We start from the raw sequence: 18476 nt of genomic DNA, 5'->3' as shown, positions 1-18476 counted from the left end.
GAACCTTTTCCAACTCTATAATATCCTTTTTGAGATGAGGCGACCAGAACTGTACACAGTATTCCAAATGCGGACGCACCATAGATTTATACAACGGCATTATGATATCGGCTGTTTTATTTTCAATACCTTTCCTAATTATCGCTAGCATGGAATTTGCCTTTTTCACAGCTGCCGCACACTGGGTCGACATTTTCATCGTGCTGTCCACTACAACCCCGAGGTCTCTCTCCTGGTCGGTCACCGCCAGTTCAGACCCCATGAGCGTATATGTGAAATTCAGATTTTTTGCTCCAATATGCATAATTTTACACTTGTTTATATTGAATTGCATTTGCCATTTTTCTGCCCATTCACTCAGTTTGGAGAGATCTTTTTGGAGCTCTTCACAATCCCTTCAGGAATGTGCAAAAGACGGCACCCTTTTCTCTCTTGCTGCCATACATGCTTGGATCTGCCTCCCAGGACTCCTGCTCGATGCCACTGGAGTCTTGGACGTACTGAGTTGAAACAACAACAAAGCCTCAGCGAGGAAAACGGGAGTGAGGAGGCAGTTCAGGGCAGAGAAAGAGAAGCGGGTGTCACCTGCGAACAGGCGGGACCGAGAGCCATGTGGATGGCTGAGTTCGCGCAGGGTTGGGGGTCAGCGTGTGTGCAGAGAAGAGCAGGCGGCTGAGAGCAGCACGCCGAGGTCCCCAACAGAGGGAAGGAACAGCGAGGCAGAGCTTTAACATACGGCGACGTGGAAAGGTAGATTAGACAGGCAGGGAGAGACCCTCCGAACCCGGGAGCACAAAGGGAGCCGCGCAGGAAAGAGCAGCCAGCGCCTAAAAGCAGCAGAAGCACCAACAAGAATGGAGACCTTTAGGGGGCTCCCCCTTCCCAGCGGAGACGCCACAGGTGATCCTGCGCAGGCCAGTGGAGTCCGGGGGGAGCCCCGACTGGAGGCGGGGGTGGAAAGGGTGGGCGCCAGGAGCAGCCTCCTCCGGCAGTCTGCGGAGGGAAGGCGGGCCGAGGGATGCCTCATTGCTTTGAGGATCGGGGAGGCAGCAGCATGCGTGGGCGCAGTCGGGAAGGAGTGCCGGGAGGAAGCCTGAGGAAAGGAGCGGTGTGTTTCTCTTGCTGCTGCTCCTGTGGGAAGCCCCATGCACGGGGCATCTTCCTGAAAGGATCTTCAGCTAAGGCTGGGCAAAAAAAACCACACAGACAACAACCCCGCAAGGTAGCCCTGAGGCCGGCTCCGTGTGGCCATTGAGCCCTGCCCTGCAAGACCCCTCCGCCCGCATTGCCCGCCTGCTTTGGGGGCGGGGCTAAGGGTTAGGGGCGGAGTTCCCGTGCCTCGCGGCCCCGCCCCCGCGTTGGATCCTGCCGCGGGCTCCGATTGGGGTAAAGCCGGCAGTCACGTGGGACGCCCCCTCTCACGTGATGAGGCGCCCTGGCCGGGCAAGCTCCTCCCTCGCCGCCGCTTGGAACTCTGGGGAGATGGAGGAGGAAGACTGGCTGCTGGAGTCCCTGAGACTGTAGGGAGGGGAAGAGGGCTAGATATCTGGGCCCGAGGGATGATGGGAGTTGGAGTCCAGCCCCTCCAGATGCCTCCCCCAGGGAGGGGGCGTTGGGGGCTCTTGGCCTTTGCCGCTCCTTGGCGGTTTCCGGGGCAGCCTTCGCCAACCTGGCGCCCTCCAGAGGTTGCTGGGCCCTACCAGGTCCAGCAGCCTCTGGAGGGCGCCAGGTTGGCGAAGGGTGTGGTTTTGGGGGTAGAGAGAGGATGCTGAAGGTGGTTGCTAAAGTCCCAACTCCTTATTTTTTGCATGAAAGCTCAAAACACTAAAAAAAAAGAGGAGGAACGTCCTTAAAAGGGAGTGGGGGGGCCACACTTTTTCTTTGTGCCCAACAATACCTTTCCCGTTTAAATGATCATGCTTGTGCCGCACTCATAAATGACGTCATAAGAGGATTAAAAATATGAGGAGCAGGGAACTGGTAACCAACTTCAGCATCTTTGGAAGGGTGAGATTGTTTGCAGGCTGGTCTTTCGAGAGCCCTTTCCCACCTCCCCATCCACTCCCTCTTGCACCTCCTCAGCCCCCACACACCCCCAGGCTTGCAGATGCCAAAAGGAGCGGGAGGGAGGCTCCTCCTGGGCCTTTCATCGTTGTTGCAGGGAGTGGGCATTTCAGCAGGTGGAACTCTTGCATGACAAGCTTGCTGAAGAAATTCCCTCTCCCAGCACAAGGCCCAGGAGGACCCCACCCTGCCTCTTTTTGCATCCACCCACCCTAAACCTTATTCGACTTCTTTTCTTCGTAAGGTATTGTTTTTGCAAAGTAATAAATAACTAAATGAAACAATAAATTCAGAAAGCAACTTGTAGCAGCCTAAATAATTTGTTGTTTTGTTGCTGGTTTTTAAGGTTCTTTAACTTGTACCAAGAAATCCTTGTCTCATTTTTTTAAAAAAAATGTTTAATGTAAAAATTTAACAGAACACATGCCCAAGAAAAACAGCAGAGCCACATACATTTATCGCTTTTCCCCTCACTATAAGGTTCTGGGATTTTTGTACTATCTTTTGCGTCTTTAATTTTTACCCACTTGTTGAGTGAGTGGCCTTGAAAATCGTTGGATTATTCAGACAAATCTTTTAAAAAAATACTAGTTGGAAGGGAGGTCGTTAGATCTTATCTTGCCAATCTCCTGCGCCCCGCTCCATGTCTGGTGTGTTTTAACTGAGGCCTGCTCTGTTCATGTTGCAAGGTACAACGACCTCCACGTGTTTGAGCTTCAGGATCCCACCAGAGTCATTGAGTGGACAGGAGAAAAAAGTGAGTTTTGTTTCTTGTTCTCTGGCTTTGTACCCAACTTTGTTCCCAGGAGCTCCCACATAATAGGCCAAACCTGGGGTTGGCATTTTTGCTTCTGTGTATTTTATCTGTGTGTACAATTTCTAATAATTTAATCAGCCACTCATTGACAGTTGGGTTCTTTGCTGTTTTCTAATCCCAAGCTATTACAATCTTAGTGACCGATAAAAAAATTAGTAACAGTAATTTACAAGGTCTTTGCATATGTTTCCTTGGACTGCAAAACGTAATATTTTTTATTTAAAAAAAAGTCTGACTTCCTAATTCCTTAGGCATCTGTGTAGCAGGATATGAAAGCAGAAGGAATGAAATTCTCCAGCTGCTCTTGCCTCAGAAGCTGTACGCAAAAGAGAACCAGGTAATGGTGACCACAACGCTCTGGATATATGTGTGTGCATGGAAGAGACCCTCCCCCCCCCTTTAGGTCCCTGCCATGTCAGCATGTTGACACTCAACCTTAGGAATAGATAGATACTTGTGCAAATGTACTTCTGGGTCCCTTTTGCTATAACTTGGGTACACATCCTTAGCTGCAAAAAGCTTTCAGGTGGTTCCATCATCATCATCATCATCATTTTTTTAAACAGGGCTTATGTCCTGAAAGAGATTTTAAGGTTGAACACGGTGGATTTTCTGATCGCCCTGTGTACAGTCTGAAGCATGTGCCGGAGACCAGGTATGTAATGTTAAAAGGACTGGACTGCTCTATCCCTGGTTATTTATAATTATAATGGCATGGTCTCCCCTGCCCCCAAAGGAACAGGACAAAGTTCAGCTCTGAGGAAAGAAAATTTGGATGGCCGTTGTGCATCCCAGCACTCTCAAAGGCTGCCATCATGATTAAGGAGGAGCAGCTTTTGGCCAGAGGAACAGTGAACAGTTCTGGCATCTTGCCAAACCATCATTTGTGCTAACCATGGTTGAGAACTCACACTATACTTTGAACTTCTCAATCTATGTCAGGTAAATCATGGTTTACAGGTGGTTGTCTGCTCTTGTTTTTCCATCTGCTCAGCACTCTGGTTCATGAATCTACTCTCATGTCCATACTGCAGCGACAGCCGTGACTGGGTTGTCAGCTGTTTATCAATCCAGACACAAAGACAAGCTATAACTCAAGACCAGGTTACCTGAAAGACTGGCTGCCCCTGTGTAGACCTGTAAGATCACTTAGCTCATCTGGGGAAATTCTCCTGGTGGTATTGCACTTACAAAATATCATAGGGCAGTGACCCGAAAACAGGCATTTTCCGCTATTCACTTCCCTGTAGCATAGGTGAAGCAGCAAACATCAGTTGTATCAGACATCTTCTAAACTAAGAACATAAGAAGAGCCTGCTGGATCAGGCTAGAGGCCAGCATCCTGTTTTCACAGTAGCCAACCCGATGCCTATGGGAAGCCCACAAGCAGGACCTGAGCACAAGGACCTGCGGCTTCCAGCAACCACTACACAGAGGAATTCTGTCTCCCACAGTGAAAGTATAACATAGCCATCAGTAGCCATTGATAGCCTTATCTTCCATTAATATGGAAAGACATTCCCTGATACACAAAATTGGGGTCTATTTTTTATCTATTTGAATCCCCTGAATCCTTGGTTTTGTTTTTATTTTACTAGTTTACAGTTTTCATGTTGTACTTTTGTTCCAATGATATTGTTTACAGACTTAAGTTGTACACCACTTAAGAGTTTTTTAAATATCAATCAGCTTATAAATGTTTCAAATAAAACAAATTAGTGCAAACTTTGGCTTTGCAAGCCAGCTTTAAACCATGATTGGACATCTTGGTTAGGCAGCCCCTCACTACCATGGTTTGGTCATGACAACAAGTAATGGTTTGGACTGATGCTGGAGTGCAGCCATCCTGCAATAGTTTAGTCAATACAGAATCGGTGCCTAACTTGGCATTGCTTCCGTTACCTTGCATTGCCCTCTAGTGCTGTTGTCAGGGCTGCAGGTGTCCTGCGACAGTTCTGTGAAGACTGGGTTGGGATGCAGAACTGATAGTCTTTGGGGGGGGCACTGTGCCTTGGTTATTCTAACTAGATAGAGCTCTCTCCAGACTGAAAGTTGTGTATGGCTACTGCTGGGGGTGGGGTGGGGGAGGCAAACTATATCCTCTTCCTCTCTCAAGAGTTAAACTCCTATTTTTGCTTTTGCCTACAGCTTGCTGGTGACGAGTGGTCCACCAGACAGTGCTTTGCAGGTTTGGCGCATGGAGGAGAATGAATCAGGTGCGTGCGTGAGTTGAGGCTTAACTATAAAGCAAGCTTTATTTGTTTCACTGCACTTTGAGACTTGCCACGCTGCAAAGGGTTGGACTTTTGTTTTCTACTTTATGAATAACAAGGAGGCCGCAGCTGGGTCAGGCCAAAGAGGGCCCATCTAGTCCAGCATCCTGTTCTCACAGTGGCCAACCAGTTGCCCATTATGGGAAGCCCACAAGTAGGACCTGAGCGCAAGAGCACTCTCCCCTCCGGCGGTTTCCAGCAACTGGCATTCAGTGACACATTGCCTCTGACCACAGAGAGGCAATCATGGCCTTACCGTCCTCCATGAATGTGTCTAACCTCTTTTAAAGCCTTCCAAGTTGGTGGCCGTCACTTGTGGGAGCAAATTCCATAGTTCAACTATGCACTCTGAAGAAGGATTTTTTGTCTGTCTAGAATCCACTCAACATTCTTCATTCAACTTGGATGTCCCCAAGTTACGTTATGAGAGAGGGAGAAAACCTATTCTCTATCCACTGTCTCCACGCCATGCATAATTATATACACTTCTATCATGTCTCCTCTTACCTTTCCTCTCACAAGCTTCTGTTCCTTTAGCTGAGGGGCAGAGAACCTGTGACCCCCAGATCTTGATGGACTCCCAATTCCCATTTGTCCCAGCCATGACAACCAGCATTCAGGAATTGTGGGAATTGTAGTATACCAACATCTGGAGAGCGCCAGTTCCCCACCCCTACCCAAGTCTGAGCCCATGTGGAGAGCAACAATAGCTGGGTAGTAACTCTTCTGCCCCCCCAGATGTTATTAAGCCCCTCGACAGCATCCCCACTGCGCAAGGAGAAGGGTGCTCCTGGGCAAAAATTGCAACGGCTTCCTCCAAGTCCGCGTGGGTCCTTCACGGGCTGAGGATCAACAACGTCCAGGTGACAGAGATTGACTCCAGGAAAACCATCTTCATGGCAGGTATTCTTTGGTTTTGTAGGTGAAAAACGTCCCTGTCACCCTACAGCAGCCTTTGCCAACCTGGTGTGCCCTCCGGGCATTTGAGGCTGCAACTCCCACCAGCTGTGCTAGCTGGGGCTGGTGGAAGTTGTAGTCCAAAATGTCTGGAGGGTGAGAGGTTGGCAAAGGCTGCTCCATAGGATGGGAGATTCTGGAAGGTCCCAGGCCTGTTCTGTGCTCTCTTTTTTTTCCTTTCACACCTACCTGGGAGCCCCACGTTCGCCTCTCTAGACTCCCTGGGTTCAGAATACATCTGGATGATCTGCTGGTTTTGCATAAACGCAGCGTTGTGTAGGTTTTGTACAGAGCTCTACATTTGCAGTTTTGGAGAACCTGGTCTCTCCCAGCGAGGGATATATAGTTGGAGCAAGGAGGGCAACAGAGCAGAGGGTGCCCTAACAGCGCTGTGTCTTTGAAAGGTGTTCCTATGTGAGCCACAGTTCTGGCCTGCAGTGCCAAGAGGCAGCTGTGTAAGAGACATAAGATGGTGACCAACATGTGTAACGGAGCCCATTTATTTATTTTATTTAACAGAATTTATATACTGCTTGATTGTAACAGAACCTCTAAGTGGTTTACAAGAAATATTCAAATTACCAATAAAACAGTTAAAAACAGGTAATTAAAATATTTTAAAAGCAATTGAAACACCAGTAGACTAAAAAGAGACTAAAACATACCAACATCTGTGCATCTGGATAGGCTTACCTAAACAGAAATGTTTTAAGCAGGCCCAAAAAGAACACGGCAAAGGCGCCTGCCTGAAGTCAATAGGCAGGGAGTTCCAAAGAGTAGGTGCTGCCACACTAAAAGAACAATTTCTCGTAAGTGCAAAGAGTATTATGTGGCTCCTGTAACAGTGTAAGTTCCACAGGTTGAAGCAGTTGAGTGGGCACATAGGAGGTAAGGCAGTCCCACAAGTAAATTGTTCCCAATTTATGGGCTTTATGTATCAATAGCAACACCTTGAACTTGGCCCAGTAACAAATTGGCAGCAATCTCTGTGCAGAGATGTTGTATGCTGACACAGCCTCACTCTTGTCAGCTGCAGCTTTCTGCACTAACTGCACCTTCCAGGTCAAACACAAAGGGAAGCCCCACATAGAGTGCATTGCAGTAATCTAATCTTGAAGCCAGCAATGCCCAAACTACTATAGTCAACCTCTCCTGGTCCAGGAACAGTTGTAACTGTTGTACCAGGTGCAGCTGGTAGTGGGCTGAGGCCACCCGGCTGCCAGTGACAGAAAGTGGGTCCAGCAGCACCCCCAGACCGCGTACCTACTCCTTCAAGGAGAGTGCAAACCCATCCAGGCAGGCAACTGGCCAGTTTCTTGAACATGGGGACGCCTCTGAAGCGGAGTCCATATAGCCTGTCCTTGTCTGGAAAGCCTCACTCAGACCACTTCTTTCCAGAAGAAGAACTTCCCTTTGGATGTCAACGCCCACATCTGGCGACACAGGATGCTTTTGTTAGGACGTATGTCCTGAGTAGCTGGGGCTCTCTGGCACAGGTGAACATTTTAGGAAATGTGACTGGAAATCAGGAGGGGAGTCATGTTCATGTAGTGCATGCTAGCTTTACCTCATGGTAAACTGAACCTTTTGGGAGAAGCAGCTTGCACCATGAGAACTAGAAACTTGTATTTTTTTTTTCTTTAAGAAAACTGCAGGATTTTTAAAATAGATATAAGGAAGTGTAGAGCAGGCCAATCCCTTGACTGGACATACTAGTCATCACTCTGAGCCGGTGGGATTTGAAGGTGTGCTAACGAATAGATTGCAGGCTCCTGACAAAATTCCCGGGATACAAAATTGCAGAGTGGGCCAGACTACCAGTAGCTGCCGAGTGCTGGCCTGGTCCAGCCCTTGCCGTGTACGCTCAGCTTGCTCTTTGACTTCTGTCCCCTTCTGCAGCCTCCACAAACACCAATGAGCTTGCCACTTTGGAGTTCCTGGACGAAGCCGCCATTCTGGCCTGCAGTACCAAAGGGCAGCTGTTCCTTGCAGACACCAGGCAGCCGCAGAGCCTCTTGGCGGTTGCCGAGGATGCGGCCATCAGCGGGGCGCTGGCTGGGCAGAGCTTGTGCGCTGGAGTCAGGCGCAGCCCAATGGGGTCTGCCACAGACAGGCCGCTGGTTGCCCGGCTCTCATCTGGAGGCCATGTGGTGCTGACAGACCTCAGAAACCCAGCAAGCCCCGTGAAGGCAGCTCAGTGTCGCGTGCCCACAGCTAGTCCTTGCGGGGCAGAGTTCCCGACTGTCTCCTTTGCGCCTCTCCTTGGAGAACGCCTGGCTGTGTCAGGTAAGCCTTAAGTGAGTTGGGCTGCTGGGCTTCCTCATCGTGCCAGAATTTGGGGACGGGGGAAGGATGGGTGGTGATGTCGCATGGCCTTGGCAGTGGGCAGCTGAGTGCCCAGTGGGGCTGCCCCATGGGATGAGAACCAAAGCCAAACTCAATAGACAGGCTGCACCTAGCCCTGGCCATGAGCCTCAAGGTGGGGTGAGTGGGAATGTGGGAAAGCCCATAACCACAACCCTGCAGTGTAGCTTTCAGCAAAATCCGCTGTTTCTTGAGTCTTGGCTCCCGCTTCTTTAAAATGGGGGTTGTATTGGGGGGAACCTTTTGGCCTGACGATAGGAAGCCCCCCTTACACTCCAGAGCAGTCTTCTGCAACCTGATGCCTTCCAGATGTTTTGGACTTCAGCTCTGCTCAGTCCTAGCCAGTACAGCCATGCTCCTCTCGGCTGCAGCGTCATACGGCTGTGCTGATGGGAGTTGTAGTCCAACAACATCTAGAAGGCACCAGGTTGGTGAAGACTGCAATGGAATGCAAGAGTTAATCACGATTGATCTGTGAGCAGGGCTGGAACGACATTGCGTAGGTGCGACCCTCCAAATGTTATGTGTTGGAGCATAATCCCCGGTGCCTGTGACGTTTTGCCTGCCCTCCCTCTTTTATCATAGAGTAGTCAAGAAATCGGAAGAAGGCTAGGACTGGGGAGGGCAGCTGTGAGCGATCTAGAAAAGGTCCTCAAATGCAAAGATGTATCACTGAACACCAAAGTCAGGATCATTCAGACCATGGTATTCCCGATCTCTATGTATGGATGTGAAAGTTGGACAGTGAAAAAAGCAGATAAGAGAAAAATCAACTCATTTGAAATGTGATGTTGGAGGAGAGTGTTGTGCATACCATGGACCGCAAAAAAGACAAACAATTGGGTGTTAGAACAAATTAAACCAGAATTATCACTAGAAGCTAAAATGATGAAACTGAGGTTATAAGAACATAAGAAGAGCCTGCTGGATCAGGCCAGTGGCCCATCTAGTCCAGCATCCTGTTCTCACAGTGGCCAACCAGGTGCCTGGGGGAAGCCCGCAAGCAGGACCCGAGTGCAAGAACACTCTCCCCTCCTGAGGCTTCCGGCAACTGGTTTTCAGAAGCGTGCTGCCTCTGACTAGGGTGGCACAGCACAGCCATCACGGCTAGTAGCCATTGATAGCCCTGTCCTCCATGAATTTGTCTAATCTTCTTTTAAAGCCGTCCAAGCTGGTGGCCATTACTGCATCTTGTGGGAGCAAATTCCATAGTTTCACTATGCGCTGAGTAAAGAAGTACTTCCTTTTGTCTGTCCTGAATCTTCCAACATTCAGCTTCTTTGAATGTCCACGAGTTCTAGTATTATGAGAGAGGGAGAAGAACTTTTCTCTATCCACTTTCTCAATGCCATGCATAATTTTATACACTTCTATCATGTCTCCTCTGACCTGCCTTTTCTCTAAACTAAAAAGCCCCAAATGCTGCAACCTTTCCTAGTAAGGGAGTCGCTCCATCCCCTTGATCATTCTGGTTGCCCTCTTCTGAACCTTTTCCAACTCTATAATATCCTTTTTGAGATGAGGCGATCATACTTTGGACACATCATAAGGAGACCTGATTCACTAGAAAAGACAATAATGCTGGGAAAAACAGAAGGGAGTAGAAAAAGAGGAAGGCCAAACAAGAGATGGATTGATTCCATAAAGGAAGCCACAGACCTGAACTTACAAGATCTGAACAGGGTGGTTCACGACAGATGCTCTTGGAGGTCACAGATTCATAGGGTCGCCGTAAGTTGTAGTCGACTTTAAGGCGCATAACAACAATTATTAATGGTATTAATAATTATTATTAAATGTATGAATCGCCACTGCCTGTCAATGTAGACAGTACTGAGCTAGATGGACTAATTACCTGACTCTATAAGGCAGCCTCCTAGCTGCCTACATATGTCTCCAGGCGATTTACAGACATACCATAAAAACACTTAAAAACAGTACCATGAAACAACTGAAGATGGCTTTAGAAATTATTCAAAATGAACCTCTAAGTCAGAGACTTTTTCATCTAGCTGGAAAACGAATTAATGGCCTTTTTTTAAAATCTTTCCTCTCGTCAAAAGGCTTTGATGGGACTGTCCAAGTCTACGACATGCGCAGCTGGGGCCCTTCGGCCCAAGAAGCCAGTCCGGAGTTTGTTCACAAAGGGCATGTTTTCAGCGGGGTGGGCGATGCTGGAGGCCCACCCTTAGTTACCACCCACACCTGGAATCCCTCCAAGCCCCGGACGCTGTTATCGGCAGCGAGCGATGGGTCGCTGCATGTGTGGGACTGGTCTGAACTCCTTGGGGCTAGCTAGCACTTCTGCTGCCTGCGGGACATGCTCTCCGAGGTCCTTGTCATGGAAGCGCAAAGGGAGGACAGCTCTGCGGAAACAAACGGGAACAGCCCTCTCCCTCCCTGAATTCATCTCCCATCCAAAGCAATTGAAAGTAACTGGTTCTTTTGCGGGGGGGGGGGGAGCCTCCACCAGTGACCCTGCTTGTTGTGCGTGCTCTGCGCACCAGCTCTTTCCAAGTTGTTGGTGCAGACACCTTTTTTAAAAATTTATTTATTACATTTATATGCCGCCCCATAGCCAAAGCTCTCTGTAGCCGAAGCTTTTCCATGCAGGGAAAGAGGCGCACGCTGCGTGGATCTCTGCTGATGTGAGCAAAGGGAAAGCGACACCTGCGCTCTGCCCGGTGGCCATGCTTGCTGGGGCTAATGGGAGTTGTAGCTGAGCAACATCCGGTGCCCCATACCTGCGCCAAGTACTGCTGCAGCATGTTGCTTGTACTCACCCTCTCCCCCCCCCCCCCCCGTTAAATGATTTCAAGTGTCTGCTAGATAATGGTCAGAGTTGCTCAGTGGCATCCTTCGTTGCACTTTGGGCTTTCTGGGGTGGATGTGTGTGGTTAGCTAAATGGCGGTGCCCAAATTGGCTGCTCCTTAGGAGCACAGGAGGAAGGGGTTGAAGAGGGTGCCCACCTTGAGCTACCTTTTGACAGCAAGTTCAAAGGGTTTTGTGTGGTGAATGCAGTGTTTTTTAAACTTTTATGTCGCTACTGTGATTATATCAGCCCTTGCTGTACTTTATGGCATAGTGCCCACTGTATTTTTGAAGATCCTCCCATCTCAGCTTGCATTATTATTATGCCATGTATTATAAAGTCCAAACCACTGAATAAAGAAAAAGTTTAAAAAATTGACTACCTATGAATCCATGACACAGCATGTTATAATTAGTCTATCAGTTAATGCATCATAAAAACGAGGTTTCCTAAGCCAAAACGTTTTAATTTTCTTCCTAAAGACTTTGCTAACATGGTGCCCTCTGGGTGATTTCGACTACACCCGGCCGCTTGCTGAGAAAGCAGCTTTTGCAGTTTGCCGAAAAGCAAAAAGTATGTGTGTGTGTCCGAGATGCACAATTCTCGGTCTCTTTTTTGGTCATGGAATTATGCGAGGGCTTTTAGGCACTGACTGAGATGTGTGTGTGTTTAAAGGAATAAACCACTTTGTCCATACTTCAGACTGGAGCAATTTAATCTGCCAAACTAGGTGAGGAGCGTGGAGGAGACTAGATGCGTTTGCCAGAGTGAACTCCAGAGCTTGACAAATGGCAAGGAGAGTTGCATCCCATTAGTCTTCAGCAAGTGGAAATGTCACAATTGGGCATCACGCCAGTGTGGAAGGGGGTGGTGTCATCTTCCACATCTGGCTGTTGGGGGTAGGGAAATCTGCAGCACAGTGACAGAAGGAGGGGGTGGGGTGGGGTGCGAGCGAGCGAGCTTGATGTTGGAGTGACAGGTTTCTGGCAACAGCCTGTAACAGGAAACAGCTCTTGGTAGTGTGGCCTTTGGGGGTGTGTATAATCTGCAAGAAGTTTTATTTTTCCAAAATGCTGGGATTACTTTGCTTTCAAAAACCCCAAAAATTCCTTCCTTGGACCAAAAGAGATATTGAAGAAAACATCTCCCTGAACGCTCCCTGTGCTTTAGGTCCAGCCTTCTCTGACCCTGGTGCCCCCCCAGATATTTTGGGTTACAGAGCCCATCTGTCTCAGTCAGCCTGGCTGTATGACCTGGGGGGGGGGGTTGTAATCCAAAACTTCTGGAGGGCACCAGGTTGGGGAAGGCTGCTTTGAAGCAAACTATATACTCAACAAACCAGAGGACACTTGTGGCAGCTGCCCGGTGCGTTTCTGGCAAGGCAGGTTCCAACGAGAGACACAATAAAGCCACAGACGCTTGAGGGTGGTTTGTGTTTTTCTAAGATTAATAAACTAGAATAATTTATTTGACAAAAACACAGAAACCATTACAGATGCAGTGGAGGGAGCCAAGGTGGGTTTTTTTTTTTAAGTAACAGTACAAAGGAATCACGTTACAAAATGTACCACGTGGCCCAGTTTGGTTAGCTAGAGTTAGCAAAGGGCTTACTTTGCTATCGACACACACGTACGCACACACACACACACACTCTCCCTCCACCTCCCCACAACTCTCCTGGGACTGCTCTGCCCGCCTCTCAACCTGAAAGCTCGATACACAAGTCCAAGACCCAAACAAACCCTGCAGCACAGACCTACCAAGGTCTAAATAAATCAACGTGAAACACAACTATGGTATGGAATAAGAACAAAGGCAGTTTGAGACCTAAACTCAACTCTGGTTTGCTGCTCCTGGCCTTGTTGCAACTATTTATTTATTCTGGGTATTGATATGCTGCTTTTCATTTAAGCATTTATTTTTTTGCGTCTTAAAAGAGAGGGGAGAAGTAAAAAAAAAAACCCCTTGTCAGCTCACATAAGAGTTAAATAGCCATCATCAGTACATCCATTCTAAATTAAATGTAGAAGGCCTCCAGATGTCCAAATCGGCATCCACACAAGGCTAACTTTTATAGGAAATATATTCAAATGTAGTGTTTCATTTAAAAAATGATCAGAAACTTTTTTGTTACTTTCTTGGACTTTTAAATGGTAACACTCTCCCTTGAGGTGTTATATATCTTGAGTATTGAGGGTTGCCAGGATTTGTACAGACACTAGAGGAAGTTTCCTTTAATGGCAGCTCGATATGATTTCATCCCACACTTCAGCAACAGGTTTCTTACCTGCCAAACCACTTCTAAAGACACAGGAGCAGCCAGGACTTGATTTTCTTTGCCGGTTGGCAACCTTATTGGTTGCATGCCTCTAGTATCCTACAACCTGCAGAAGCTGGGCTGGAGTGACCCACTCACCGCCAAATTGTCAAGGTCTCCAAAATAACCCCTCCCTTCTGCAAACTGGAATCCCTCCACTTGCAAAGAGGGACTCATTCTGAGTGACAGAATTGCTCTGGAAGGGAATCGGCAGTATATCAATCTTTCCCAGACAGCTAAGTTTGCAGGGAGCAGAAGTCTCCAGTATAGCCAAGTTGTAATGACTCAGAAGACATTTTGGCGAGAAAATACTCTGAGTAGACCCATTGAAATTAATGAACATGACTAACTCAGAATTTCAATACGTTACTCTGTCTAGAGACACAAACAATAGGAACATTGAATGTGAGAAGCATGAACCAGGCAAAGTTAGAAATTGTCAAACAAGAAATGGAAAATCAACTCATTTGAAATGTGGTGTTGGAGGAGAGCTTTGTGCATACCACGGACTGCGAAAAAGACAAATAATTGGGTGTTAGAACAAATTAAACCAGAACTGTCACTAGAAGCTAAAATGATGAAACCGAGGTTATCCTACTTTGGACACATCATGAGAAGACATGATTCACTAGAAAAAACAATAATGCTGGGAAAAACAGAAGGGAGTAGAAAAAGAGGAAGGCCAAACAAGAGATGGATTGATTCCATAAAGGAAGCCACAGATCTGGACTTACAAAATCTGAACACGGCAGTTCACGACAGATGCTCTTGGAGGTCGCTGATTCATAGGGTCGCCGTAAGTCATAGTCGACTTGAAGGCACATAACAACAAAAAAACTGGAGGACTAACATGGGATGCAACTCACAGTCTTGAGATTTTTCTTTTTCTCAGTCCCTTAAAGAAAAGAAGGGCATTTTGCAAAATTTTCTCCGAATATTCTTCAGCATTTTTTTAGGCCAATCCCCATCCCCCAAAACAGTGCCCTGGAATGCTATGTGGCATTGTGGAGGATGCAAAATGGAGGCCAACACAATTCCCCCGGCTACTGCGGCTGCAACTGCCCCTTGCACAGGGACAGCAGAAAGGAGCTCAGGAACAACATGCACCCATCGGAAATGGAGAATTCCAGGGAATTTCTCTGCCTACAGTGAGTTGAGATGCCCTGCAGTAAACTAATGCGCCAGATTCTCTGGGCCCGACAAAAACACTGTCTAATTGGCCCTTTTTCATCAGCATCAGGCTTTCTTGCAAGGCCTTTGGTGATGCTTCCAAGTCTCTCTGATGAAGCTTGGCCAGTCTTCCTCTCACTTAGGTGAGGAGGGCCATAGCTCAGTGGCATGCCTTGAAGGTCCCAAGTTGAACCCCTGGCGGCATCTCCAGGTGGGGCTCGGAGAGACTCCTGCTTGAAACCCTGAAGAGTTGCTGCCGATCAGTGTGGACAATACTGAACTAGATGGACCAGTGGGTCTGACTCAGTACTGAGGCACCTGCTCCTAGGTTGGCCCCCTTTCTCCTGTGGATATGGCACAAGGACACAATTTCCCCTCCCAAGCATTCTAAAGGTTGGGGTAAACAATAATGGCACGAAACCCATTTTATAAAGGGTTTAGATAGGACAGGAAAGAAATCTGATTCAATTCACATTTAAAACTATCAAATCCACACTTTCTGAAACGTGAGAACTGGCACAGGCATCCTTTGAAATTCGCATGCCTCTGGGTTTTGCAATGTGGTTCTCCAACTTAGCAATGTTTGCAAAAAATGCATATATTAAAGTATAGAAATGAATATATTAGTGAAAACAACATACAAAAATGCATTACATTAGCAGAAATTACTTGCAAAAATGTGAACATTAGTCAAGAATGCATACCAAAATGTATTCAGGAGGAGCAATTCTCGCTAAAATGCTGGAGAATTTTCATGAGGATTTTTGTTGCAAATTGCTGCAGAAATGTGGAGAACTGAATTTAAGATGGAAAAAATGAGAAACAGAGAACCTAAATGGACAGCTCCTTTCCTCCCTGGTCCTTAGAACACCTGGGGGTGTGTGTGGAGGGGAGATGGCCTGGCTTGTTGACCTGCCTGCAAGTAAAAACTGAGTAAAAATGTAACTGGCTGCCTTCAAGTCGATTCTGACTTATGGCGACCCTGTGAATAGGATTTCATGGTAAGTGGTATTCAGAAGGGGTTTACCATTGCCTTCCTCTGAGGTGGAGAGGCAGTGACTGGCCCAGGATCACCCAGTGAGCTTCATGGCCATGTGGGGATTCGAACCCTGGTCTCCCAGGTCCAAAACTCTAACCACTATGCCACACTGGCTCTACCTGTAAACTGAGCAGCAGGAAAGCTCTCCACCCCAAGCTGCCTTCTCAGAGCTGAGTACAGCAAAGCACTGGAGTGGGAAAAGGTTGAACCCAGGGCTGTAAGTTGTAACAGCAGCAGCAACCCCCCCCCCGCCACAATCTTTGCAGGTCTTGAATTATGAGTGGGGGCTGAAGGGTAAATCTGGGCAAACTGACCAAATGTGCTAGCTCTCAAGCCCCCCACTGGTGAAACCAGTGTTTAGAATGTAAATGGGAGGGGAGGGAGCAGGGAGGGGGCAGAATTCTCCATCTCTGCAAGGCCAGACGAAACATTTCAAAAGCGTTGAAGGCTTGAAATGCCCTGGAGCAACGGCCTTTGGGCAATAAAGTTTGTGATGGAAAACTTTGGAGTTGAGGGAATAGAGCACAGCACTCTGCTGGATCAGGCCCGAAGTCCACCGTCTTCAGCCTCCAACAGCAGGCATCTCTAAGCCCTCGCCTCCTGCCTTAATAGCCATGGACAGACCTATCACCTTTAAAGAGTTTGCCATATCTTGTGGCAAAGAGTTCCACAGGTTACTTTAAGCAATGCTTGAAGGAGCGAAGCCTTTGCTTTGTCTGTCCTTGAGCCACTAACCATCAGTTTCTTTGGGTGGGGACCCTGTGACTTAGCATTAAGAGAGGAGGAGGATTTCTCTGTCTGCTCTCTCTCTCTGTCTCTCCACACCAAAGCAAAAAGCAGAGCAGTTACCATGCAATGCCACTCCCCCGCGGCCAAACAACAACATTATAAACACACACAGACCCCAAGCGTGGCTCACAAATGGGTGTTTGCTCTTCCTTAGAGCCCGTCAGCAAATCTGTGGCTTGCAGGGTGTTTTTTTTAAAAAAGCACAGGACTCTTCATCTCTCTGAGCCACGCAGGCTCCTGGTCATGGTTTAGAAAACAAAGGAACAATGCACCCCCTACACCCCCCTCCCTGAAAAAAAAACCTGATATAAAAGATAAGAAGCCTAGTGCTTGGGTGTTAAAACTTTCAAAACGAAGCAAGACGCTGGGAAGAAAAACCAGTTTATCTGTCGTTCAGCTGCGGGGAGTACGTTCCATCCTCATCATCTTCCTCCTTCTCGTCCTTCGCCCCCTTCAGTCTCTGGCGGGCAAAGTCTTCAAAAACGATGTCATCATCACTAATGAGAAAGAGCGTGAAGAGCTGCGTGAAGATGGGGATGCGGGGGGGAAGGTATCCCTATTTTTATTATTTATTTATTTGTTTGATTTATATCCCACCCCTTCATCCCAGTAGGAGCCCAGGGTAGCAAACACTCTATAACAATCATAAAAGCAGACTTTAAAATATATTACAACAAAACATCCTTAAAAACCTATTAAAACAAAACATCTTTTTTTTAAAAAAAGCTTTAAAAACATCTTAAAAAGCAATTCCAACACAGACGCAGACTGGGACAAGGTCTCCACTTAAAAGGCTTGTTGGAAGAGGAAGGTCTTCAGTAGCTGCTGAAAAGATAAGAGATGGCGCCTGTCTAATATTTAAGTGTTGGTGCCACCACACTAAAGGTCTGCTTCCTAGGTTGTGTGGAACAGACCTCCTGATAAGATGTTATCTCTAGGCCAGCCTTTGCCAAACTTGTGCCCTCCAGACATTTTGGATAACAATCCTCATCAGCCCAAAGTGTCTGGACGGCACCAGGTTGGCAAAGGCTGATCCAGAGAAGGGATAGTCTGAATCCTTAGGAGTTCCCTATCCTTCAGATAGCAGGACAGGGCTGGCAGGGTATGGCAGGATGCGGAGAGAGAGAAAAGCATTTTCTGATATTCCCCCATCATCCCAAAGCTGGCACCATTGAGCAAAAAGGATTTCATAGCCATGGAGCACATAAACACACACACCAAAACGGAGCACACAGATCTGTAAACAGATATTGCACTTCTTATAAGGAAGGCCCGTAGCTCTGGCAGAGCGCCTGCGTTGCATGCAGAAGGAGTGCAGGACACGGAGTAGTGGGCTCAAGTTGCAGGAAGCCAGATTTCGACTGGACATCAGGAAAAACTTCCTAACTGTTACGAGTGGTACAACAATGGAACCAATGACCTAGGGAGGTAGTGGGCTCTCCGACACTGGAGGCATTCAAGAGGCAGTTGGACAGTCATCTGTCGGGAATGCTTTGATTTGGATTCCTGCATTGAGCAGGGAGTTGGACTTGATGGCCTTACAGGCCCCCTCCAACTCTGTTCTATGATTCTAAGGCCCCTGTTCAGTCCCCAGCTGTGAAAGTCTCCAAGTATGAAGCCCTCATGCCGGTTCAGCAATAGTGGTGCAAGGGCAGCTTTCAACTGTGTACAATGTCAGAGGGAGGGAAGGTTTGTCCAGATGGAGAAAGAGGGGCTTAATACTGTAAAACTGGGTCGCCAAGCTATCGGATGAACGCCTTTAGGGATATTGGTTCTGTTCTGTGTATTTGGTTTTAAATGATCCATGAGATGAATACATGCTAATGATGATGATGACATGATAATGATGATGATAGCAGCAGCAGCAGCATTG

At 47.6% G+C, this 18476-nt stretch overlaps 2 protein-coding genes across 5 annotated transcripts in view; one reads left to right on the top strand and one right to left on the bottom strand.

Annotated features, from left to right (window-relative positions):
• Positions 1-1391: 1391 nt before the first annotated feature.
• On the top strand, positions 1392-11936 carry WDR73 (WD repeat domain 73). 2 transcript variants are annotated; one of them, XM_061629141.1, is made up of 8 exons: positions 1392-1520; positions 2754-2821; positions 3133-3218; positions 3448-3536; positions 5030-5097; positions 5893-6057; positions 8011-8397; positions 10539-11935. In XM_061629141.1, exons 1-8 carry the CDS (start codon positions 1426-1428, stop codon positions 10772-10774), a joined length of 1194 nt encoding a protein of 397 aa, XP_061485125.1. In that variant the 5' UTR covers positions 1392-1425; the 3' UTR covers positions 10775-11935. The 2 variants fall into 2 exon arrangements, with proteins under 2 accessions (XP_061485125.1, XP_061485126.1); XM_061629142.1 differs by lacking the exon at positions 5893-6057 and having other exon boundaries at positions 10539-11936.
• Positions 11937-12763: 827 nt separating this feature from the next.
• The window catches only part of ARRB1 (arrestin beta 1), a 187512-nt gene continuing 181799 nt past the window's right edge, over positions 12764-18476 (bottom strand). For all 3 annotated transcript variants that reach the window (XM_061629140.1, XM_061629139.1, XM_061629138.1), the window contains exon 15: positions 12764-17100. In XM_061629140.1, coding sequence (XP_061485124.1) covers positions 16986-17100 — 115 coding nt within the window. In that variant the 3' untranslated portion in view covers positions 12764-16985. The remainder of the gene's footprint in view (positions 17101-18476) is intronic.

This window comes from Rhineura floridana, chromosome 5 (genome assembly GCF_030035675.1).
Source record: "Rhineura floridana isolate rRhiFlo1 chromosome 5, rRhiFlo1.hap2, whole genome shotgun sequence".
NCBI lineage: Eukaryota > Metazoa > Chordata > Lepidosauria > Squamata > Rhineuridae > Rhineura > Rhineura floridana.
Note: the sequence above shows the minus strand (reverse complement) of the source record. Positions and strands in the feature narration are given on the sequence as shown.

What these genes read in the sequence shown, in the direction of transcription:
- WDR73 (XM_061629141.1), top strand. Translation starts at nt 1,426, where the DNA reads ATGAGGCGCCCTGGCCGGGCAAGCTCCTCCCTCGCCGCCGCTTGGAAC. An exon ending in GAAAACCATCTTCATGGCAG is followed by an intron (nt 6,058 to 8,010) that starts GTATTCTTTGGT and finishes CCCCTTCTGCAG; the next exon opens with CCTCCACAAACACCAATGAG. An exon ending in AGAACGCCTGGCTGTGTCAG is followed by an intron (nt 8,398 to 10,538) that starts GTAAGCCTTAAG and finishes TCTCGTCAAAAG; the next exon opens with GCTTTGATGGGACTGTCCAA.